The 26119-nt window shown below is 38.1% G+C and overlaps 1 protein-coding gene across 1 annotated transcript in view; it reads left to right on the top strand.

Moving 5' to 3' along the window:
• The window catches only part of KNTC1 (kinetochore associated 1), a 76516-nt gene that overhangs the window by 15039 nt on the left and 35358 nt on the right, over positions 1-26119 (top strand). Inside the window, exons 9-33 of the mRNA XM_027575812.2 lie at positions 736-829; positions 1194-1246; positions 1462-1577; positions 2133-2187; positions 2907-3005; positions 4242-4285; positions 4598-4663; positions 4762-4837; positions 8012-8137; positions 8228-8317; positions 8674-8727; positions 9308-9369; positions 13916-14027; positions 15040-15183; positions 15375-15431; positions 15525-15626; positions 18240-18359; positions 18452-18595; positions 19101-19199; positions 19825-19928; positions 20340-20439; positions 21041-21175; positions 22971-23090; positions 24868-24940; positions 25547-25614. Of these exons, the coding sequence (XP_027431613.1) occupies positions 736-829; positions 1194-1246; positions 1462-1577; positions 2133-2187; positions 2907-3005; positions 4242-4285; positions 4598-4663; positions 4762-4837; positions 8012-8137; positions 8228-8317; positions 8674-8727; positions 9308-9369; positions 13916-14027; positions 15040-15183; positions 15375-15431; positions 15525-15626; positions 18240-18359; positions 18452-18595; positions 19101-19199; positions 19825-19928; positions 20340-20439; positions 21041-21175; positions 22971-23090; positions 24868-24940; positions 25547-25614 (2313 nt within the window). The remainder of the gene's footprint in view (positions 1-735; positions 830-1193; positions 1247-1461; positions 1578-2132; positions 2188-2906; positions 3006-4241; positions 4286-4597; positions 4664-4761; positions 4838-8011; positions 8138-8227; positions 8318-8673; positions 8728-9307; positions 9370-13915; positions 14028-15039; positions 15184-15374; positions 15432-15524; positions 15627-18239; positions 18360-18451; positions 18596-19100; positions 19200-19824; positions 19929-20339; positions 20440-21040; positions 21176-22970; positions 23091-24867; positions 24941-25546; positions 25615-26119) is intronic.

The raw sequence follows: 26119 nt of genomic DNA, 5'->3' as shown, positions 1-26119 counted from the left end.
AATTATGAATTAATTTGTAATGTGTAATAGAAACAGAGAAATTGTAAAATTAAAGTCATAAAATTAACTCAGTAAATACACCTAAGTTTCTATGTTGGAAAACATAGTGCATCTTTATTTTCACTAATTTCTACCTGAAATTTAGCATTTCTTTCAGTTATGAACCTAGGCAAAAACAACAAAAACCTAATTATATTCAAGGAGTATATTCTAATTATATTCAAGGAATAGGCAACAATTCAATATAATTACAGCATTTGTAACATTTTTACCTGCCAGATTTATATTTTATATTAAGAAGCAGCCACATTTCTCTATTCTATGTATCCAGTTCAGTATTTCATCAGAGTTTCAAATGATTTAAAATTAATATTTTTGAATTTTTTTTCAAAAATTTGTGGTTACTTTAATGAAAATACTTAACCAAAAACTATATCTCATCCTACTGGAAGAGGTCTTAAAGTTTACCCTGTGTCTTTGCAGTGAGTTACGTGAATATGCCCGCACCTTATTAAAAATCATGGGATAACAGCAAACAGACAAGTTTGCTATTCTTTCCATTCTGTTCTGTTCAAAGCAGACTAAGTGAGGAACTGGAAGATAAAAGCTAGTTGGGCTTGAATACATAAGTATGTTTTGAAATTAGTAACGTGTACAACTTGGGTGTTTCTACTTCGAGGAGACTTCAGATCTGAGAGCCAAATTTGCAGTTGATGTGCTGTTTCACCTCTGTAGGGAACCGGTAATTGTGCAGTCTCAAAATGGGAACCAGACTCTTCAAAAGAAGGAATGACAGTTAAGAATATTCTTGATACAGAGATTATTAAAGGTAAAATAAGTTAATGAAACTAGTTGAGGTCATTTTGAGTGAGTTTTAATTTTCATGTCAATATGCTAAGTCTGAAAAATGGGCCATTTTACCTTACTGCTCTTTGAAACAAGCCAGATTAGTTTGATAATTGTCCACATACATGACTGTTCTTGACCTGTTTCAGTTTTTAACTCTTCATTTTGGGAGGTTTTACATTTTCATTGTCATCTAAAATATATAGAGGCAGGAATATGAGAATGGGAACTTTTTGTTTAAGGGTAGTAGTTCTGCCTTTCCATAAATAATGGTAGTTTATTATTTAAACATGGCTATCTGTAACACAAAAATGTAATCTTTACACACATTGCTTTCTCTTTTGTAGGTGCAAAGAAGTTCCAGTTGATAGACAATCTACTTTTTGTTCTTGATACTGATGTATGTTTCCGATATTTCTCTTTCGGTGTTTTAATTTGGTATTATGTAGAGCAACAAAAATTTGTCAGACTTAACAAAGACAAGGACTTTAGCTGGGGTGGATTACTATCTGGTGTGCTGTGCTTTATTTCAGTACACATATCAAACGATAGAGCCTGCAATGTAAGATCTTGAAATGTCATTAAGATGTGTCCGTGATATGTCTCTTTTTACAGAATGTGCTGAGCGTCTGGGATATTTACACTCTGATTCCCATATGGAACTGGCCCTCTCTTCACATCGAAGAGTTTCTTCTTACCACAGAAGCAGATTCTCCTTCATCAGTCATGTGGTACATTATGACACCAGTAGTGATTTCCCTTCTTTATAACCAGGTTTCTTGATCATTCGTTATGTATTACATTTTCACTAACCCTGTGCACAGACTGACAGGGTAAGGACCATTCCATTGTTGGCCAGATTCATTGAGAACAAATAGGCATTACAAACCTCCAAGTGGTTGTATTAGAAAGAGTGTCAGTTGGGCGCCTGGGTGGCTCAGTTGGTTAAGCGACTGCCTTCGGCTCAGGTCATGATCCTGGAGTCCCGGGATCGAGTCCCGCATCGGGCTCCCTGCTCAGCAGGGAGTCTGCTTCTCCCTCTGACCCTCTTCCCTCTCGTGCTCTCTCTCTCTGTCTCATTCTCTCTCTCAAATAAATAAATAAATCTTTAAAAAAAAAAAAAAAAAAAAAAGAAAGAGTGTCAGTCTGGGCCATAAACATGAAGAAATCAGGTTCATTGTCTTCTGTGGGAATCAGTTTTAACCTTTTAGAATATTCCTTTGACTTAGCCTATATCTAGCAATTGGCACAACTTACTTGAATCACTTAAACCTTTTCTCTTTTAGGCAAGGGATTGCAAATCTCAAATTAGTAGCTCTGACAACTACTACTGATAAGAAGGTATTGGAAAATTTTATTTTGCATTTGTCCACATTATGTGTTAGAAATAGCATTAAATAAAATGAAAGTGGTTAAGTAGTGCCCATAGCATTTTAACTCTGTGTTGACACAGACTTAACAAATCAGAAATAATCCTACAGAGTCTTTTTTACTTATTAAAAAAAAAAAATGGAGGGGCATCTGGGTGGCTCAGTCGCTTAAGCGTCTAGCTCTTGATTTTAGCTCAAGTCATGATCTTAGGGTTGTGAGATTGAGCCCCGGACTCAGAGCAGAGTCTGCTTGTCCCTGTCTCTCTGTTCCTCCCCCTGCAACTCATGTGCTCTCTCTCTCTCTCATAAATGAATAAATAAATAAAATCTTAGAAAATTGGATATAAATCTCAGCTCTCCATTTCAAATGGAGCAATATTAAAAATATCCACAAGAAAATGTTCATTAGAGTGACTCCTACCGTTAGGAATTACATTCACCTTAAATACAAATTGTAGAATGAACTTCCGGTATATGCTTTTTCATTCAACAGATTTGGAGGGTGGAATAGGGCATAATTTTATATGTAACATTTAAATAATACAGTAATGGACTTAGTTATAAAATTGTTTTTTGCATTTAGCCTTGTACCAAATGTTTTAATCTAGACCCATGATTATGAAGTACTATCTTGTTCTTATAAATTTATATGACCTACTATACTAATTGCTCTTCTTCTATTTTTCTTAGATGAAAAATCTCATGGTTTATTCATTACCTACGATGGAAATACTGTATTCTTTAGAAGTATCTAGCGTTTCCTCTCTGGTCCAATCCGGAATTAGCACAGTATGTTGATATATATTTTGTACTTTATAATAAAAAACATGAAGTAAGCTAGGGGGCACCTGGCTGACTCAGTCAGAAGAGCATTTGATTCTTGATCTCGGGGTCATGAGTTTGAGCCCCATACTTGGTGTAGAGATTACTTAAATAAATAAATATTTTTTTCCCTTTAAAGTTAAGTAAGCTAAGCATGAGTGAAATTGGTGTAATACCTGGACAGATCTCAGGTTTACAACTATATTTATTATTACCAGATGTTTTCAAGTGCACTCGCCAAAGACCAGTCTTCATATAAGGAAAAGAAAAGCATAGTAATCAAATAAAACCTGAATCATCTACTTATTCAGTTTTCTTTGTTTCCACAGGAAATATGAATGATAAGTAATTTGGGGGGAGGGTCATTGCTTTTATGGACTTATCTTTTATTATAATCTTTTTAAAGAACATTTATTACATTTGTTTCGTATATTCACACACAGACACACACAGACACACTATATTTTTCCAAACCATTTGGAATTTACTTGCAGACATCATGGTCTGTTAGCCCTAAATGCTTCAGGAGGTGTCTCCTAAGAATAAGTGCATTATTCTATAGCACAGTTATCACTCAGAAAATTTAACATTAATACAATACTATTATGAAATATACCATCCAAATCAGATTTTACCAATGGTGCCAAGTACTTTAAAATTTTTTTTTCATTGATCCAGTATCCAATCAAGCATCATGCATGGAATTTTGTTGTCATGTTCACATGGTAGTCTGCTTTAATCTGTAATAGTTCCCTAGTCTTTTGTTTTTTTAAGACATTGACATTTTCTGAATCCTAGCCTGTTGTGTTATACAATGTCCCTCTATTTGGATTTGTCACAATTAGATGCATGCTGAGCTTTCCTGGCAAGGATACCACACAGGTAATACTGTATTGAACTGTGTCACATTAAGGGGCTCATGTCCATTTGTCCTATTACTAGTGATGACAAGTGTGATAACTTGATTAGGGCAATTCTGCCAGATTTCTCCACTGTAAGGTACTTTTTCCCCTTTGTCATTGCTAAGTAGATTCTGTGGTGGTATTCTGAGACTCCGAGAATATCCTTTTCCCCGTTGGTTTTTTGCAGTGAATTTAGAATCCATTGATAGATAATTCTCACCTAAACCAGTTGTTACCTTAGTAACTATAAAATGAATTATTTCTATATTTCAATTTTGAACATTTTTTTTTATTGTTGTAGGATACCATATACCTTCTGGAAGGAATTTGCAAAAATGATTCAAAGTAGGTCATGTTTTATTTTATCAAATAAGTTGTTAAATGGCAGCTAAGCTACAATTTACTTATTAATATTAATGACCAATACACTTATAGTAAAAACATTTTTCAGGGGCGCCTGGGTGGCTCAGTCATTAAGTGTCTGCCTCTGGCTCAGGTCATGATCCTGGGGTCCTGGGATCAAGCCCCGCATCGGGCTCCCTGCTCAGCGGGAAGCCTGCTTCTCCCTCTCCCACTCCCCCTGCTCGTGTTCCCTTTCTCGCTGTATCTCTGTCGAATAAATAAATAAAATCTTTAAAAAAAAACAAAACTTTTCAGATTATCTGAAGACTCGGTCTCTGTCGTGGTACTCAGGTGTCTTACAGAAGCTTTACCAGAAAACAGGTAACTTCTCATTTTCTTTTAAGCTTTACCCCTTAATGATAAATTTAAATTCCCTGATGAATAAAAGTTTTACTGAAATTTCTTTTTCAATTTGTCAGATTGAGTCGGTTACTTCACAAGCACAGATTTGCTGAAGCCGAGAGCTTTGCCATTCAGTTTGGACTAGATGTTGAGGTAAATCATTCATGAATTCATTTGTTCATCGAACAAGCCTTTTTTCATGTAACGGAGACTGGGGAGGCAGACACGTAAAGCGTAATTGGAATTTAATGATCGAGCCTATAATTAAGATATGACCAAAGTACACTAGGGATTCAAAGGGGAGATTGATGCTTACTGGGGCGGAAAGACTTCACAGAGGAGATCATTTTTATATCAGATCTTGAAGATGTTCCAGATGGTTCAGGAAGAGGAAGGGAATTCTAGGTGCAAGGATAGCATGAGTAAAGTGAGGGAGGCTTTTGAGGCTTCCAGGAACTCCCGATTAGGTAGGAGTAGAGAATAGGTTATATGCGCAAAGGAGTAAAAGGAGCTGACAATGGAATAGTAGGGGACCAGAGCCTGGGGAGTATTGTGTGTATTGCAGAGGATTTATTTATTTTTTTTTTAAGATTTTATTTATTTATTTGTCAGAGAGACAGAGAGTTTGCAGAGGATTTAGATTGTATTTTGCAGGTGATGGGGAGCTACTATGAGTGTCCTGATTAGATTGTTGCTTTGTAAAGCTAGAGAATTGTTTGGGATGGGGCAGACTTAGGGGTGTGAAGACCAATTGGGAGACAACAACTTTCTGCATGAGACCTGAGCCAGTGCAGGGAGGTGAAGGTGTATAAGAGGGAGGGTCTGATACAAGAGGTGCAGAGGAGGTAGAATCAGTGGAACTAAGTGATCAAACATCGGGAGGGACAAATGTAGGGAATGGGCTGGCAGGACTCTGGCTCAGCATACCTGTGAGATGGTGATGGCACTTCCTAAAATGAGAAGTATGTGTGGAAGAGCAGGTAGTGGTAAAAGATGAAGGGCCTGCTTTCTAAAAATTGCATAGAAGGGGTCTTGTGAAATGAGGCTATCTGGTAGGAGATTGGAGAGTGATCTGATCTGAATCTAGAGGTGGGTAACACGGGGGGATGGCCAGACCACTCCAGGCGAGTGTGTAGAGTAGAGAGATCTCATCTCAGGATGAGATCCAGGGGCACTAGCATGTAGAAAGTTAGGAATAAGGGCTATATGCATATGTGGAGAGAAATAAAGGAGGAAAACCCAAGAATGTATGATTATTGATAGAAGTCAAGGAAGGAGAAACTTTAGAGTCTAGTGGGGAGTGATTAGCAGTTTCAAATACTACAGATAAGATAAAGTATTAAAACTGGAAGAAGTCTGTTGGATTTGGTGATTAGGTCATTGACATCCCTTAAAAAGTCCTGGAGAGTAATGAAGGAAAAAGCCTGATTGTAGTAAAGAGTTAATACTTCCTTAAGTGGGTGGTGGGCACTCCTGTGTTTGTTGTTTTAAAAGTGTAACATTTTAGGGCACCTGGGTTGCTCAGTTGGTTAAGCGTCTGCCTCAGTCAGTTAAGCGTCTGCCTTTGGCTCAGGTCATGATCCCAGGGTCCTGGGATCAAGCCTCGCATCGGGCTCCCTGCACAGCGGGAAGCCTGCTTCTCCCTCTGCCCCTCCCTCCACTTGTGCTTGTGTTCTCTCTCTCTCACAAAAATAAATAAATAAAATCTTTAAAAAAATAAAATGTAACATTTTAAAACATAAAACAATTTTGTGTGTTGTGTAGAAAGGTATATGAGTAAAGGGATAGAGAAATTAATGGGCTATTAAGCATCAAAATCAGAGTAATGGATACTTCTGGTTGGGACAAGGAGAACGATGTATTTGGGAAGAAGAGAAGGGGGTCTTAAGCTGTATTGGTAATATTTATTTTCAAGTAGGGTGATGAGTACATGAGTGTTCTGTTACTACTTTCTGAACATCTGAAAGTTTCATAATAACTAATTTTTTAAAAGAGTGAATGGGATCGCCTGGCTGGCTCAGTCAGTGGAACCTGCGACTCTTGATCTTGCGATCATGAGTTCGAGTCCCACATTGAACATAGAGATTACTTTAAAAATATCTAAAAAATTATAAAGTGAATGGAGTGAAAAATCAGAATCAGTGAAAGCAGTTTTCAGGGAGTGGAGAAATACAAGTAGAGAAACTATGCTTTCTTACCATTTTTAGCTGTCAGAATGACAGAGTCCTTGTCAAAGTTGGCATTTTGTTTATAAAAAGGGAACCTAAAGCTTTGGCTTGCTTGCTTGCTTGCTTTCTTTCTTTCTTTCTTTCTTTCTTTCCCTCTCTCTCTTTCTTTCTCTTTCTTTTCTTTTCTTTTCTTTCTTTCTTTCTTTCTTTCTTTTTCTTTCTTTCTTTTTTCTTTCTTCTTTCTTTCTCTCTCTTTTTCTTTTCTTTTCTTTCTTTCTTTCTTTTTCTTTCTTTTTCTTTCTTTCTTCTTTCTTGCTTTCTTGCTTGCTTGATTGCTTGCTTTCTTTCGTTCTTTTCTTTCTTTCTTTCTTTCTTTCTTTCTTTCTTTCTTTCTTTTCTTTTCTTTTCTTTTCTTTTCTTTTCTTTTCTTTTCTTTTCTTTCTTTCTTTCTTTCTTTCTTTTCTTTCTTTCTTTCTTTCACAGAGTGTGCACGAGCCAGGGGAGGGGCAGAGGGAGAGAGAGAATCTTAAGCAGTCTCCATGCCCAGCATGGAGCCTGACACAGGGCTTGGGACTCAATCTCTTGACCCTGAGATCATGACCTGAGCCCAAACCAAGAGTTGGATGCTTAACTGACTGAGCCACCAGGCACCCCAGTATTGGGTATTCTAACTCAGGCTTTTCTACCTGCTAAAGAACCTTTGACAGACTTAGAAAGCGAGGCATGCAACATAATCGTGTGGTCATCTTTTAAAAACCAGCTCCATTACTTTGGAACTGCATAGTTTCAAGTACATTATTTACCCTTTCTGGAGTCTTGGTTTTCTTGATGGTATAACGGGAATGTTAGTATTTATCCCGTAGCATTATGGTGAGGTGTAAATGCTTGCTCAGGTTTTTATGAGAATTAAATGAGATAATTCACATAAGGCTCTTAGTACCCTGCTTGACACATGTAGTTCAGGACTCAAATGGTCTCCATAACTCTTAGCAATCTGGATTACCTTTGGGTTATCTGAGCATTACCTGCTTTACTGTTTATTCCTGGACCACATGAGGCTTCCCCTTTTTTCATAATAGTCTGTTGCCTGCAGCCTAAGAAGTCACGCACAGGCATTATTTTGCTTCAAGTTGCTTAATGTGGCATGTTTATATTACAGCTTGTTTACAAGGTGAAATCCAACGATATATTAGAGAGATTAGCCTTGAGTTCTGCAGACACCAGCGAGCAGACCGAATGGCAGAAACTCGTAGATGAAGCTAAGGAAAATCTACATAAAATCCAGGTGTGTTTTCCCTGTCGAGTGCGAGAGTATTCAGATTGATGGACTGATCAACATTAGGTCACCTTACTGTGTCTGGCATTTCTGAAACAGGATGATGAATTTGTGGTGAATTACTGCTTGGAGGCTCAGTGGCTAACCTATGAAACCACCCAGGAAATGCTAAATTATGCCAAAACCAGGGTAAGTTTTTATAACATTTTTACCTGTTAGTGTCATGCAAAAGAAACCATCTCAAAAAAAATGAATTCTGTCTCCATCACAGACATTTTTGCCATAGGTTCCCCTCAGTGAGCTTTGAATACCGTTGCTAGTTATATTCCTTAAAATCAAGGTGTAACAGATGGGCAAAATATTGTGAGCTGTTTCTGTAAGATGCATTACTTTTTTAAGATATGTCATTTATTTATCGTTCACTGTTCATCTCAGATTTCAATGTGATCTGATAATTTGTTTCCTTTCACAGAAAATCCATCTTCTTTCATGAAAAAAACTAATATAGCAGATATTCTAACATTGTTTCTCATTGTTCATCTTAGCTTTTGAAAAGAGAATATAAAACTGTTCCTGTCTATTCTGATGTTTTAAAAGAGGTAATTACATTATACTTAATTTGAGGGGAAATTTACCTTTATAATATATTTTTCAATTCAAGATAGACCTGTGTTTTTTCAAGAGCAACATTTTAATTCTTGTTTCCTTACTGAAAAATGGGAATAATAATAGTACTTGCAGGATTATTTTGAAGTCAAATGAAATAATTCATATAAACCATTTTGCATAGTGTCTGGCACTGGTTAAGCACACAAATGTTAACTGTTATGATGACTATCATGGTTTAAACTCTTATTTCAAAGTAAGTTTTTGGTATAATCCAACTGGATTTTAACATAAGGGCATTTATAAGTCACTGGGAAAACTAATTAATTTTGAGGAGCACCTACAATCAACGTGTAAATGCCTTCTCTTTTGCAGTTTTATTGCACTGAATGTGATTGGAAATGTTTCCATTATTCCAAGGTTCTTTTTGTAACATTTATGAGAATTGACCTATAATATGGGATGAAATGAGCATATGTGTAAGACTTCTGAAACAGAAAGCCTAATCTTTGGTGTTTTTAATTTTAATTTTCTTGCATATGACATTCAGATTATCAGATTATTTCTTTTTAGGTACTAAGGGCTCACGCAAAATTGACTACTTTTTATGGAGCATTTGGACCAGAAAAATTCAGGTGTGTACATTCCTCATTTTTTATTTTTAGATTATGAATTAGGTTTTAGTTTAGAATATCATAAAAGATAAAGTATTGCTTTGACTGAATGTGTTTCTGGGAATCGGGTGATGGAAAATATTATTTTCCTGCTAGGTTGTAGATACTCTTCTACACCATCTTTGGGAACTGATAAATTTGAAAGGCAAATTTAAATGCACATATCTGGGGCTCATGGGTGGCTCAGTTGTTAAGCGTCTGCCTTTGGCTCAGGTCATGATCTCAGGGTCCTGGGATTGAGCCCCACATTGGGCTCCCTGCTCTGCGGGAAGCCTGCTTCTCCCTCTCCCACTCCCCCTGCTTGTGTTCCCTCTCTCGCTGTCTCTCTCTGTCAAAAAATAAATAACATCTTTAAAAAAATAATAAAATACAAATAAATGCATATATCTTTGCCTTAGCAATTTCACTTCTGGCAGTTGATTCTATTAGATATGCTAACGTGTGCCCCAAGAATATCATTATTTACACAAATGAGATATAGTTATCTTAAAGATAATACAAGTTTATTTGCCAAATTAACAATGAAGGGAAGATTTATTTTTTTCCTTGTGGCTAGTCAATCCCCCTTTCCCTGCTAGTTGCAGTGTTAGGCTAACAATCTGACCTGTATTTGTCTATCTCTGGACTTGGTATTCAGTTGATTTTATGGTATTCATTCACCAGTATCAATTAGGGTTTTTTTTTTTTTTAAGATTTTATTTATTTATTTGAGGGAGAGCGAGAGCACGAGTTGTGGGGTGGGGTAGAGGGAGAAGGAGAAGCAGACTCCCCAGAGAGCAGGGAGTCTGGTACAGGGCTTGATCCCAGGACCCTGAGATCATGACCTGAGCCGAAGGTAGATCCTTAACCAACTGAGCCCACCCAGGTACCCACCAGTGTCATATAGTTTTAATTAGTGTAATTTTAGAATGCCCTGTTATCTGGTAGACTAGCCCTGCTATGCTTTCCTACTTTTCAGAATTTGGGGAGCAATTTTCTCATATTTGGTTTTTTGTATGACATTTAGAATGAGAATCACCTTACCCAGTTTATTTATTTGTTTTTTTAAATTTAAATTCAATTAATTAACATATAGTGTATTGTTAGTTTCAGAGGTAGAGGTCAGTGATTCATCAGCCTTATAAGACTCATTACATCACATGCCCTCCTTAATGTCCGTCACCCAGTTACCCCATGCCCCATCCCCCTCCCCTCTAGCAACCCTCAGTTTGTTTCCTGTGATTAAGAGTCTTTTATGGTTTGTTTCCCTCTCTGATTTTGTCTTGTTTTATTTTTCCCTCCCTTCCCTATGATCCTCTGTTTTGTTTCTTAAATTCACATATGAGTGAGATCGTATGATAATTGTTTTTCTCTGATTGCATAATACCATCTAGTTCCTTCCGTGTCATTGCAAATGGCAAGATTTCATTTCTTTTGATGGCTGAGTAGTATTCCATTGTACAGATATATCACATCATCTTTTTTTTTCTGACAACGGATTTGTTTTTAGAACATAGAAAAACCATCTACAAACTAATAATAAAAGGGCAAGCAGCCTAGTAAAACCAAAACATGGGCAAAGCACTTGAACACACATGACAAAAGAAGATCTATGAATGACCAGTAAACATGAAAAGTCAAACATGGGATTACCCTGCAGTCTAGCAATTCTCCTACATCTTTACCCAAGAGAAATAAAAAACAATCTAAAAATGCATTTTTTTAAAAAGATTTTATTTATTTATCTGAGAGAATGAGCAGGGGGGAGAGGCAGAAGGAGGGGGAGAAGCAGACAGGGAGCAGGGAGCCTGCCGAGCCGGGAGCCCGACTCGGGACTTGATCCCAGGACCCCAAGATCATGACCTGAGCCAAAGGCAGATGCTTAACTGATTGCGCCACCCAGGTGCCCCTAAAAATGCATTCTTATTCATAGTAGCGAAACACTGGTAATAATCCAAACATCCATCAACAGAACAGTAGACGTACAACTGTGATGTGTTCACACAAAAGAATACTGCTCAGCAATAGAACACAGACTGCTGACACACACACAACAACATGGACGAATCTTAGAAACATTATGCTTGCAAGGGTCCTGCAGTTGGAAGAATAACAGCCCCTTAAAGATGTCCAGGTCCAAATCCCCATAATCACTTGGCAAAATGACCATCATGTGATGAAGGTTGAGGACCTTGAGATGGGGAGATAACTTGGGATCACTCGAGTCCTTAAAAGCAGAGAAAGCGTTCCTGGCTGTGGTCAGAGGGAGATATAACAAAGGATGAATGGTCAGAGATACAATGTTACTGATTTTGAAGATGGAAGAAGGGACAACAAGCCGGGGAGTATGGGTGGTCTCTAGAGGCTGAGAAAGGCAAGAGACTCTTCCCTAGAGACTCCATAAAGGAACACCTCTGCCAACACCTTGACTTTGACCCACTGAGAACACTTATTGGACTTTTAATGCACAAACCTGTAAGATAATAAATTTCTGTGGTCTTAAGTAGTTAACTTTGTGGTAATCTGTTATAGCAGCAACTAGAAACAATCTTCACTGGTTTTCTTATTTTGAGATTTGATTCAAGTATATGTTTTAATTCCTTCAAACCAATATTTTCCTAAGTTTTTTTGTTTGTTTCTTTGTGTTTTTATTCCTACTCTTTCTTTTTTTTTTAATTAAATTCAATTAATTAACTTAAAATGTATTATTTGTTTCAGGGAGTACAGGTCTGTGATTCATCAGTCTTACATAACACCCAGCGCTCACCACAACACATACCCTCCCCAATGTCCATCATTGAGCCACCCGATCCCCCCACCCCCCTCCCCTCCAGCAACGCTCAGTTTGTTTCCTAAGATTAAGAATCTCTTACAGTTTGTCTCCCTCTCTGGTTTTGTCCTGTTCATTTTTTCCTCTCTTCCCCTATGATCCTCTACCTTCTTTCTTAAATCCTGCATATCAGTGAGATCATATGATAATTCTCTTTCTCTGATTGACTTATTTAGCTTAGCATAGTACCCTCTAGTTCCTTCCACATCGTTGCAAATGGCAAGATTTCATTTCTTCTGATGGCTGAGTAGTGTTCCATTGTATAGATAGACCACATCAACCTTACCCTTTCATCTGTTGAGGGACATCTGGGCTCTTCCCATAGTTTGGCTATTGTGGACAGTGCTGCTATTGGGGTGCAGGTGCCCCATTGGATCACCGCATCTGTATCTTTGGGGTAGTATCTTTACCCAGTTTAAAGAAATGTTATTTTGGGGGCACCTGAGTAGCTGAGTTGGTTAAGCGTATGACTCTTGATCTTGGCTTGGGTTGTGATCTCAGGGTTGTGAGTTTGGGCCCTGCGTCACACTTCTCGCTCAGTGCTGAGTCTGCTTGAGATTCTCTCCCTCTCCCTCTGCCCGTACCCCTGCTTGTATGCATACAACTCTCTAATAAAGATATAAAATCTTTTTTAAAAATCCTTTTTTATTAGGATTTTAAATTTTTACTTATTTATTATTTTATTGGGAGTATGCTGAACTGAAGATCAATTTGGGGAGAACCAGCATCTTTACAGTATTGAATCTTCCAATTTAAGGACATTATGTGTCCTCCTCATTCTGTCCTTTTTTTATGTTCCTGAATGGTACCTACTCAGTTGTCTTTTTTTTTAATTTATTTTTTATTTTACTTATTTATTTATTTTTAAAGATTCTATTTATTTATTTGACAGAGAGAGACACAACGAGAGAGGAAACACAAGTAGGGGGAGTGGGAGAGGGAGAAGCAGGCTCCCCACTGAGCAGGGAGCCCGATGCGGGGCTCGATCCCAGAACCTCAGGATCATGACCCGAGCCGAAGGCAGACGCCCAACGACTGAGCCTCCCAGGCGCCCCTATTTTATTTATTTTGGAGGGGGGGAGATGGACAAGCAGACTCCCCGCTGAGTGCAGAGCCCAACGCAGGGCTCAATCCCAGGACCCTGAGATCATGCGTGACCTGAGCCAAAGTGAAGAGTTAGATACTTAACTGACTGAGCCACCCAGGCACCCCTCATTCATTTTAAAAACTTAAAATAATAGGAGTTCCTGGGTGGCTCGGTTGGTTAAGTATCTTACTTCAGCTCAGGTTGTGATCTTGGGGTCCTGCAATCGAGTTCTGCATCGATCTCTCTGCTCAGTGAGGAGTCTGCTTCGCCCTCTCCCTCTGTGCCTTCCTGGGCACTTGCTCTCACTTGCTTGCTCTCTCTCTCTCTCAAATAAATAAAATCTTAAAAAAAAAACTTGATTGCTTGTATATGCAGTGATTATCTCAGGAAGGACCTATAAGAAGAGATATGACTTTCAGGGAGGATGACAGGAGTTCTACAAGTCTGGGATAAGAAGGAAACTGCTTTTTACTGTATAATCTTTGGAACTTTTTTAACTTTGAGGGGGGGAAACAACCCCAAACTACTAGTTAAAATGTCTAATGGTATCCACTTGTAACATTATGATCTTAATTTTTTTTTTAACTACTTTTTCTTCTCTGACTTTGCAGTGGTAGTTCTTGGATTGAATTTCTGCATAATGAAGATGACCTTAAGGATATCTTTTTACAGCTAAGAGAAGGAAACCTTGTTTGTGCACAGTACCTTTGGCTTCGACATCGGGTAATCTTGCATTTTGTTGTTAATGGCTTTATGGCTCCTGGGATAGGTGATTGAATCTGTTGTCTTCACGTGGATGAAGGGTGTCAGGTGTGATTGGGAAATGAAATGTTTGGAAAAATTATCCTGGTGATATTAAATTAGAGGTGAAGATGTCTTAGAAACGTGTTTTATCTCATTCAGAGCCTAACTCCTAAACTTAGGTCAAAAGGCAACATTTTGGGGCACTTGGCTGGCTCAGTTGGTGGAGCATGTGACTCTTGATCTCGGGGTTGTGGGTTTGAGCCCCACTTTGGGCACAGATATTACTTAAAAATAAAATCTTAAATAAAAAGGCTACGTGTTGGGGCGCCTGGGTGGCTCAGTTGGTTAAGCGACTGCCTTCGGCTCGGGTCATGATCCTGGAGTCCCGGGATCGAGTCCCGCCTTGGGCTTCCTGCTCAGCAGGGAGTCTGCTTCTCCCTCTGACCCTCTTCCCTCTCGTGCTTTCTATCTCTCATTCTCTTTCTCTCTGAAATAAATAAATAAAATCTTTAAAAAAAAAAAAAGGCTACGTGTTATTGAATGATTTATTGATGGGCTTTCTTAAGTAGTATTGGTGGAGAGGTGGTTCCTATTGCAGCTCAGACTGTGTAAAGGATTGCGCATTAGCACTTCTGCTCTTATTCCTTCAGCGTTGTCAGGTATCGTTAGGTCCAAAAAGTGGTATCTTGGTGTGATGTCATTCATGGACACATTGCTTGTTAGGATTTGTACTGTCAGCTCCTGTTAAGTTTTCCTTCCTCTGCCAGTTCCACTGCCCCCTAATTTTTTAGTTGGTACTTGTTGCCGTGAGAGTTCATGGATTTGTGGCTGCCAAGGACTCATCGGTATAGAGTAAATCACCCTTAGTGCTTATAATTAAGACAGTAAAAAGTATTTCTTGAAATGACTTCCTAACAAGTCTTTCCATTTTGGGAGGCTGTTATTTTCAATCTGTCTGATAGATCTTAATTTCTCACTCTGTATAATTTAGGCAAATTTTGAAAGCAAATTTGATGTGAAAATGCTTGAGAACTTGCTCAACTCAATTTCTACACCAGTCTCTTTGCAAAAGCTTTGCCCGTGGCTTAAAAATGATGTGATCCCATTTGTGAGAAGGGCTGTACCTGAAGGGCAGGTGAGTTGCCTTCATCATTTCCACTCTGGATGATTCAGGTCTAGCCTTTGCCTTATATCACTGAAGAGTAAATGGCCCTAACGCCAGGTAGTTCGTTCAGTGTCTCTGTCGAAATATTATCATGAGGGTTTTAAATTATTTCAGTGATTATCTGCTGAGGATTTTATTTTTAAATGATATGTCTGTTTCAGAAAATTCTTGCAAAATGGTTGGAACAGGCAGCCAGGAACCTTGAATTAACTGATAAGGTAATACCCAGTATAATTAGCACGGGAAAGATATTTCACACACTCCCAGTGGCATATAACATTACTTATAATGGTCTGTGTTACTCTTTAAAGGCAAATTGGCCCGAAAATGGACTTCAACTGGCGGAGGTATTTTTTACAGCAGAAAAACCAGATGAGTTGATGTTGATGTCCTGTTGGCATTGGATTTCCTTGGTATGATATAGAAAATGAATTTTCAGTAATAAAGCATTCAATTTATTTTAAAGGATTTGTGTACATGTACTTAGAAATACATCCACTTTTTAAATTTTCTGTTTGTGTGTTTTTTTATTGTGTACTTTTAAAATTCACAAAAAGAAAAATGTGCTTTTTTTCTTCCTGATATTCCTGTCACAACTTCAGCCTATTTTAATGCTTTGTTTTTCTCTATTGAACCAACCAAATGGGAAACAATATGTAAACATACTCCTCAATAGTATAATTGAGATTTTCTGCATTGGCCGAAGTTCACAGTCCTTTAAAGGAATGAAATTTAATAATGCTTTAGGATTAGTTTTCAAGGACTTATTTAAACCAGCAAATCACTCCCAGTTCTGATTGCATTTCTTAGGCGTTCCAGTAGCCATTATGGCTTAAGAACTAGTAAATTTTTTAAAAAGATCAAATAAAAAAAAAATGCTGGGACTTTTTTGACTGAAAAAAATAGCAGTGCTAGAAAGGTTACTAAGCTCAGGAATACTGATGTTAAGTTGAGGTTCATGAACTGGATTTATTATTTGGTTTCTAAATTTCTTAAGTTAATTTCTTTTTCCCTTTAAGTTTCTAAAAACTAGGGCGCCTGGGTGGCTCAGTTGGTTAAGCGACTGCCTTTGGCTCAGGTCATGATCCTGGAGTCCCGGGATCGAGTCCCACATCGGGCTCCCTGCTCAGCGGGGAGTCTGCTTCTCCCTCTGACCCTCTTCCCTCTCGTGCTCTCTATCTCTCATTCTCTCTCTCAAATAAAATAAATAAAATCTTTAAAAAAAAAGTTTCTAAAAACTAGAAAGCATTCATTATATTGAAAAAAAAGAAAAGTACATTCTTGTATTTTAAAGATTTTTTTTTTAAATTTATTCATTTGAGACAGAGAGATACAGAGAGAGAGAGTGAGCATGAGCAGGGGGAGGTACAGAGGGAGAGGGAGAAGCAGGCTCTCCGCTGAGCAGGGAGCCGGATGTGGGACTTGCTCCCAGGCCCCTCGGGATCATGACCTGAGCCAAAGGCAGAGGGTTAACCGTTTGAGCCACCCAGGCGCCCCCATTCTTGTATTTTAAAAAAGTTTGTTGGGGTGCCATAAATTAGTTTATAAACTAATATGTGAGACATCCCAATATGATCTCAAATCGGAAGTATTAAGAACTTAAGTACCAGAGGGTAGAACTTATATAATAATATACATTATGAAATTGCACCTATTCCTTAAATTTCTAGAGCCTAAAAATAAATAATAAATGTCCTCCTGCTTTCTGATATAGCAGATTCCTGCCAATAATTGTACTTATTGGTTATACACTGTTAAAAATTAAACAGGAATTTTTTCCGTACATTTAAAGCAGCATATTAATGTATATAATCAATATATATTATAATATATAATGTATATGATCATTATAATACATTTTTCCATAGAAGAGCTTTTTCCTCTTGCTATAAAACACTATTCTATCTTTTCCCTGTTAATTGTCTTTATCAAGGGGCGCCTGGGTGGCTTAGTCCTTAAGTGTCTGCCTTCAGCTCAGGTCATGATCCCAGCATCCTGGGATCGAGCCCCACATTGGGTTCCCTGCTCGGCGGGAAGCCTGCTTCTCCCTCTCCAGCTCCCCCTGCTTGTGTTCCCTCTCTCGCTGTCTCTCTCTGTCAAATAAATAAATAAAATCTTTAAAAAAAAATTCTTTATCAATATTGAAAATTCTGTTCCTTGTATATAAGTTTAGGAAATGTTACAGCTTTATATCTGGTCTTAATCTATATAGATGGGACATTGAGGGCCATCTAAATGATGTTTTTGTACCTAAGTATAAAATATCACACTAACATTCAGGGGCACCTGGCTAACTCAGTTGGTGGAGCGTGAGAGGGTTGTAGGTTCAAGCCCCACGTTAAGCGTAGAGATTACTTAAAAAAATGAAATCTTCGGGGAGCCTGGGTGGCTTAGTCAGTTGAGTGTCCAACTCCTGATTTAAGCTCAGGTTGTGATCTCAGCGTTGTGAGATTGAGCCTTGTGTCAGGTTCCACACCGAGCATGGAACCTACCTAAGATTCTCTTTCTCCCTCTGCCCCTCCCCTCTAAAAAAATATTAAAAGAAAAAAATTACACTAACATTGAAGTTCTTTTTTTTTTCTTTTTTAAAGACTTATTTATTTTAGAGAGAGAGCGCAAGCAGAGGAGAGGCAGAGGGAGAGGGAGAGAATCCTCAATCAGACTCCCTGCTGAATGCAGAGCCCGTCTTGGGGCTCGATCCCAAGACCCTGAGATCACGACCTGAGCCAAAATCAAGAGTCAGATGCTTAACTGACTAAGCCACTCAGGTGCCCCTAACATCGAAGTTCATATAAATATATGTGTGTGTGTGTGTATATATATATATATTTTAGGAAGAAAATTGGTTTTAGATTTCTGTTGGATTCTGATCTGTTAATTTGTACTAGTTAATGAATTAAAATTCTACAAAATTTAAAGGCATTAGGTGCAGATTTCCTCTTATGTACATAATCATGGTCATTTTTTATTTTATCTGAAATAATTCTGATTTTTTGTATATTTCCCGTCTCACACTTTTGTTTTAGAAGGATTATCAAAACACAGAGGAAGTATGTCAGCTAAGGACTTTGGTAAATAACTTGCAGGAGTTGATCACATTGCATAGGAAATACAACTGCAAATTGGCCCTCTCTGATTTCGAGAAGGTAAAAGCCTAGATTTATCAGAAGTGTTATTTTTTAATCACAGCCACTATGACTAGAACTTGCATCTAAGCCACCTTTCTCTTGGCATCCAGGAGAATACAACCACCATTGTGTTCCGCATGTTTGATAAAGTGTTAGCCCCAGAGCTGATTCCTTCTGTCTTAGAGAAGTTTATACGAGTTTACATGCGGGAACATGGCTTACAAGAGGAGGAACTTCTCCTGCTCTACATAGAGGTAACTTCTTTAGATCTGGTCTTTTCCCCTTGCATCTGTCTGTCAGTGGTTAAACATTTAACCCTATAAGGAATGTCATGTTTTACCACTGGGATATTTATGCAGCATATTGTATTTGTTAATGTGGCATAACTGTTACTGATTGACTGGTAACCTTGGGCAGAATGGGATAATATTAGGACTTTCTCCAAATGCTTATTGTGAAATAATAGGAGCATGGGCTCAATAGATGTGAGCAATTTTTGGTACACATTAATAAGCTGCAATCATCTCATTTGTAGATTCTTCAAGAATATTTCCTTCTTAGGTTTTCTGTACCATACAAAACTAAAAGCCAAGGCTTTGGCAATTTTGTGTTTTTTTGAGCACTGTAACATTCTTGGCTAAGTAGTTGGGTTTTTTTTCCCACATCCATAAAAGCTATTTATCTATATTTATATGTGTTTTTACTTTTTTTTAGTGAGAGTTTTAAATTAAAAAAATATATATGTTTATCCCCTTTTAGGATTTATTGAAGAGATGTAGCTCGAAGTCCACATCACTCTTTGAAACTGCATGGGAAGCAAAAGCCATGGCAGTAATAGGATGTTTGTCGGACACAGATGTAAGTAAATAGTGACCATGTCGATTTTCCTTTTGAGCAACACATCTTTTCTTAAAACTTGTTCTCTGATCACAAAGGCAGTGCACATTTGTTAAGGAGAATTTGTGAAGTTTGGAAAAAGAATAAGAAAAAAAAAACCACCCATAATTCCATTATAGAAAGTAAGAAGTAAACATTTTCTCATTCCCATCCCTAGAAAAACTGCCATGGATGATTGGGTGCCTATATTTCTAGGTTTTCCTATGATTATACAAACATGGACACATTTTTTTAATCTGTTATAACATGCTTTTGTAGTGACTTCCCACTGTTACTGGTCACCATTATAAAGTGTAAATAGAATCATGAAAAATAGTTTTAAACACAGAGATTAGAGACTGTAGAAAGGAATAGGGCTATAAGACTTCACTTGCAGCCGAGAAAATCCTTTTCTGAGTTTCTCTAAATAATGAAATCGCTCTTGATGTATGAGAATCAGAAGCAGCATAGACTTTTGCAGTCAGAGGAGATATTCTCAGAGTACCACAGAGTAGAGGTAAGTCCCCTGCTGTAGATGAGGCAGTGTCATTACTTTGCATGAAGCATGAATCCTGGCTCATCACAGTCTGTGTGTGTGTCTTCGTAGCTCATCTTTGATGCTGTGCTTAAGATAATGTATGCGGCGGTGGTTCCGTGGAGCGCAGCTGTGGAGCAGCTGGTGAGGCAGCACTTAGAAATGGACCATCCCAAGTAAGAGGACATTCTCCCAGAAAGTGGTGTTGGTGTTGGATAAGCCTCCTGTTTTCATCTGACATTCATTTATGCTTTATGCCCTTTACTGTGTCCCTTACTATTTCCTTTAAAAAAAAAAAAATGAGACCATCCATGTTAATATCAACAAATTTTTCGGGCGCCCGGGCGGCTCAGTCAGTTGAGCATCTGTCTATTGATTTCGGCTCAGGTCGTGATCTCAGGGTCCTGGGATCAAGCCCCATGTCGGGCTCTGAGCTCAGCGCAGTCTGCTTGTCCCTCTCCCTCTCCCCTTCCCACCCCCCTCCCCACTCTTGTGCTAGCTTACTCGCTCTCTTGCTCTCTCAAAGAAATGAATAACTAAAATCTTTTTAAAAATCACTTAAAAAATATCAACAAATTTCCTTTTAGAGTCAAATTGTTGCAGGAAAGTTACAAACTAATGGAGATGAAAAAACTTTTACGAGGCTATGGAGTAAGGGAGGTGAACCTCTTAAACAAGGAAATCATGGTAAGTACAGTAGTTGAAGGGTCTTGAACTGTTCGGTTCTGAGGGCAGCTTGGGAAATGTAATGAGGACTTTATTTTCTTAAAGGCTAACAGAGCTAGGTTTTCCACTACTATCCTTTTGTTAGATAGAGTGTGAGTAGGCTGTTCAGGGGCGCCTGGCTGGCTCAGTAGGTGGAGTGTGCAACTCTTGATCTCAGAATCATGAGTTCAAGCCCTACACTGGGTGCAGAGATTACTTAAATAAAACTTAAGAAAATAATAAATATTTTTTAAAAATTGGGTATTCACTTGTTTATTAGGATAGTAAAGATAACAAATAAATACATTAAGAAGCTAAAGGAGTATATCAAATCATTCTGTTGTATACCTTAAATATATGCGGTGTTTGTCACTTATATGCCCAAATAAACCTGGGCAGGGGGGAGAAGGTAGACAGGACTTTCATAAAGTTCAGAATATAAATCATGTTTTAATTTTTCATACAGTTTAGTTTTTTTACAGCTTGATTATAATTTGATGAGTACTTTGCCTTTATGAACAAAGGATTTCTGGGTTCTCTGAGATTTCATAACGAAGAAATGTATATATTGTCTCTGTTTCAGAGGGTGGTCAGATACATTCTCAAGCAAGATGTCCCATCTTCTTTAGAAGATGCTTTGAAGGTGGCTCAAGCATATATGTTGCCTGACGATGAAATTTACAGTCTAAGGATTATTGACCTGATTGATAGAGAACAGGTATGAAGTTTCTGTATTGTCCTTTCTTAGGTTCTTTGTTAAGTAAATCTGTAAAAGCTCAAATCAATCAAATTATCCGAATAGATTAGCACAAAAGAAAGTTATACCAAGGGGCAACTGGGTGGCTCAATCAGTTAAGCGTCACCTTCGGCTCAGGTCATGACCCCAGGGTCCTGGAATCGAGCTCCCTGCTCAGTGAGGAGTCTGCTTCTCCCTCTCCCTCTCCCACTATTTTGCTCTCTCTGTCACTCACTCTCTCTCAAATAAATAAGTAAAATCTTAAAAAAAAAAAGTTATACCAAGATGAAAATATTGGATGTTAGATTGACCACATTCTTCAAATCTGTAGGTTCTTTAAAAATATTTTGTGATGGGCGCCTGGGTGGCTCAGTTGGTTAAGCGACTGCCTTCGGCTCAGGTCATGATCCTGGAGTCCTGGGATTGAGTCCCACATTGGACTCCCTGCTCAGCAGGGAGTCTGCTTCTCCCTCTGACCCTCTTCCCTCTCGTGCTATCTCTCATTCTCTCTCTCTCAAATAAATAAAATCTTAAAAAAAAAAAAAAATTTTGTGACTAGGGGCGCCTGGGTGGCTCAGTCGTTAAGTGTCTGCCTTCGGCTCAGGTCATGATCCCAGGGTCCTGGGATCGAGCCCCACATTGGGCTCCCTGCTCTTCGGGAAGCCTGCTTCTCCCTCTCCCACTCCCCCTACTTGTGTTCCCTCTCTCGCTGTATCTCTCTCTGTCAAATAAATAAAATCTTTAAAAAAAACAAACATATTTTGTTTTTTTTAATTTTTAATGTTTTTATTGTTATGTTAATCACCATACATTACATCATTCGTTCTTGATGTAGTGTTCCATGATTCATTGTTTGTGCATAACACCCAGTGCTCCACGCGGAACGTGCCCTCCTTAATACCCATCACCAGGCTAAACCATCCCCCCACCCCCCAACAAACATATTTTGTGACTAGCTGTTGTGCTTTCATACTCTTTGGTGTTTATGAAACATAGACTCATGTTTTATATATGCTGTAGTACCCTTTGATTCCAGAATAGGATGTGCATTTTCTTTTTGTATTTTAGATGTCTTTATTTTATTTTATTTATTTTTTTAAAGATTTTTATTTATTTGTCAGAGAGAGAGAGAGAGAGCACAAGCAGGGGGAGCAGTAGAGGGAGAGGGAGAAGCAGGCTCCTCACTGAGCAAGGAGACCGATGTGGGACTCGATCCCAGGACCCTGGGATCATGACCTGAGCCGAAGGCAGACGCTTAACGACTGAGCCACCCAGACGTCCCTAAATGTCTTTATTTTAATATAATTCTATAACCATGAGCATATTTTTTTTTTTTTAAAGATTTTATTTATTTATTTGAGAGAGAGAGAGAGAATGAGAGATAGAAAGCACGAGAGGGAAGAGGGTCAGAGGGAGAAGCAGACTCCCTGCTGAGCAGGGAGCCCGATGTGGGACTCGATCCTGGGACTCCAGGATCATGACCTGAGCCGAAGGCAGTCGCTTAACCAACTGAGCCACCCAGGCGCCCACCATGAGCATATTTAAGAATTACAAAATACAAAGGGTTATATTTGAATTTAATTTTGTTTGCTGTCATCAAAACCAGTTATCAGCTTTTTTAAAACATCAGACCATATTCTGTTTTTTTTTAAATGCTGTCTTTTCACCTTTAGATAGAAAAAAGCAAGAGTTATGTCTAAACTGTCCTTTACAAGTACCAGCTGTTTTTTCTTCCTTTCAAACACTGTTTTTTCTTCCTTTCAAACACTGTTTATAGGGTGAAGACTGTGTCCTTCTGTTGAGGTCTTTGCCTCCTGCTGAAGCTGAGAAAACTGCAGAACGGGTAATCATTTGGGCACAGTTGGCATTACAAGAAGAACCAGATGATTCTAAAGAGGTGAGATTTTCATTAAAATGTAGATAAATCCAATATTTATGGGTAGTAATCAACAGGATAGAAAAGATAAATAAGCAGATAGGAATATCTTCTCTTCTCACTGCTAGAATGTCCTAATGTAAAAATCCCTGTGTAAATTTACTACATAGAAAAGAACCACATATGTCTGGCTTTGGAGTGATGGCTTGAGTCCCCACTGAATAATCTAGGATCTACAAACCAGAAGGATTAATTGAAGTAGTTGTTGTACGCAAAGGGTTTTCCATAAAGCTTTGCAATATAAACATGTTTTGTGTTGTGTAAGACATAGTCATTACTGTCAAATAATAACGTTAGCCACATTCAGTCAATTAAGCATCCAACTCTTAGTTTTGGCTCAGGTCATGATCTCATGAGTCATGAGATGGAGCCCCACATCAGGCTCCAAGTTCAGCAGGGAGTCTGCTTGAAGATTCTCTCCCTCTGCCCTGCCCCCCGACTTGCTCATGGTCTCACTCTAAAATAAATAAATAAATAAATAAATCTTAAAAAGAAATATGTCAGCCACAGAACGCATAGATATCTAAGTAATCTTAGAACATTGAAACTTGAAACAATTTCAAGAGCGTCAGTTCTTTTTAGAGAGGTGAGGAACCAAATACCTAATTTATCCAGGGTAGTTGAGGTTTTTTTTTTTTATCCTTTAGAGATAGACATCCCCAACCTGTCTCAGCAGTCCATCTCAGTAATTTTTTGCCTTTAGGGAAATGAGTTTGGTTATTTTGGAATCTAATATTTATTATGCTCTTATTATGCTGGAGGCCTTAGGTTAAATACTTTATTTATTTTTTTAAGATTTTATTTATTTGACAGAAACACAGCGAGAGAGGGAACACAAGCAGAGAGAGTAGGAGAGGGAGAAGCAGGCTTCCCGCTGAGCGGGGAGCCGGATGTAGGGCTTGATCCCAGGACCCTGGGATCATGACCTGAGCCGAAGGCAGACGCTTAACGACTGAGCCACCCAGGCGTCCCTAGGTTAAATACTTTAAATGAATTGTCCAGTTCCTCTTCGCAACAAAGTTGTGAGATAGTTCCTATTGTCAACTCCTTATAGACTAAGTTCAGAAACTAACATTTTGAGTTAAGTGACTTTCGCAAGGTTATTACATAGTGGCAGAACCTCAACTCAAACTCTGTCTGATACCAGAGTCCATATTCTTAACTACCAGCTGTACCCCGTAATGGAAATGTTTGAGTACTTTGTGTGGACCTGGCACTTCCGAAGCGTTTCATGTACACCACGTCTTTAATTAAAACTTTTCCTTCTTTGATTTTTCTTGTCTTTTTGTTTGTTTTAATCTTGTTGGTCTTGAAGATAATGATTATTTCTTAGACTTTCATTCTCTAAGCTTAAACAACTTCAGTTCTTTTTAACTTTTTCAGAGAACTTTGCCAAATGTTTTGTCAAATAATAAAAACTATTTAAAAAAAAAGAGTGAAACCGAAGTGACTGTTAATTACATTGTAGCCAAAAGGTGATTTGGGAGATTTGCATATTCTTGGTATTTCTAAATCATATACCCAAGCGTTCATACTGGTGTTTTTCATGTTTACATTCTGTGTGATTCAGTTATGATCCATTTCTCAGCTGCCTGACTCCCTCTAACATGGACCTCCCATTTCTTCAGCCATTTTTACTTTCTTTCCTGATTTTGTGGCTTTTATGTATTTGTCTGTATGTGTACTAGTGAAGTGGTGAATAAAGGAAGTAGATTTCATTTTCTACTTTTCTTTTTAGGACAAGACCTGGAGAATGTCCATAGCGAAGACATCCGTAGACATTCTTAAAATACTGTGTGACATCCGGAAAGGTAGATTGTACCTCTCTGCCCTCATCTTGGTTTTATTCTGAAGCTTGCCTTTTTCAGGAAGGAGCATCAGTGACGGGCCTTGTCCTTACCCCTGGTTTTCCTGGCTTTCATTGCCTTCATTGATCCCACTCATTTTTCCTCATGAAAAGTCTTCCTTGCTTTATTCTTTTGATTACTAGTGTAAAAACAGAAGCATCTAAAATCAGCTTATCAACTTATATGCTTCAGTAAGCTATTTAAGGCTAGACTAGATTCTTTGGTGCCTTGCACTTATTGCTTATATTTCTCAGTTATTATTTGGCCACGGTCAGGCGAAAACCTGTTTAAACTTGAACTTAAGTAAAACATTGACAAAGAAAGGCTCTTGGAGAAAAAAACTACAATTTATTTCAGAAAAATTGTCATTTCTCTTGTTACTCATAAATCTCTCTTTTCTGCCTTCAGAAAGAATAATTAGATTTCTTTTTGTACTTAAATTCTGTTACCTCAAGCTTCTGAAAAGACTTGAGATAAGAAAACCATAGCCAATTAAAATTTTAGCTTTCAAAAATTCTGATAATATGGGAATTTGGATGTCTGCTATAACTTTAAAAAATTTAATTACAGACAATCTACAGAAGAAGGATGAATGTGAAGAAATTCTGAAACTATTTAAAGTTGTTGCTAGCTTACAGGTAAAGATGTTGGTATATTGAACATTATTACTTTACTAATTACGTTACTAATTAGTGAATTTGACGTAAATGATTAGTCTGTCCTTAAATTTTTCGTTTCTTTTTTTTTTTTTAAAGATTTTATTTATTTGAGAGAGAGCATGAGAGGGAGGAGGGTCAGAGGGAGAAGCAGACTCCCTGCTGAACAGGCTCCCAGGGAGCCCGATGCGGGATCAATGTGGGACTTGATCCTGGGACTCCAGGATCATGACCTGAGCCGAAGGCAGTCACTTAACCAACTGAGCCACCCAGGCGCCCCTGTCCTTAAAATTTTCTGTACTAGCCTTTGGGAATTATAAATACAGCATAATGGTTTTCCTTTTCTCTGTCTCAGTCATTTAAAAAACAACCTTATGGAAATATAATTCATATACCATACTATTTATCCATTTAAAGTGTATAATTTGGGGCACCTGGGTGGCTCATTTGGTTAAGTGTCTGCCTTCAGCCCAATCCCGCATTGCGC

Source organism: Zalophus californianus, chromosome 14 (genome assembly GCF_009762305.2).
Source record: "Zalophus californianus isolate mZalCal1 chromosome 14, mZalCal1.pri.v2, whole genome shotgun sequence".
Taxonomy (NCBI): Eukaryota; Metazoa; Chordata; class Mammalia; order Carnivora; family Otariidae; genus Zalophus; species Zalophus californianus.
The sequence above is the reverse complement of the archived record's forward strand: the minus strand, read 5'-3'. Positions and strand labels throughout refer to the sequence as shown.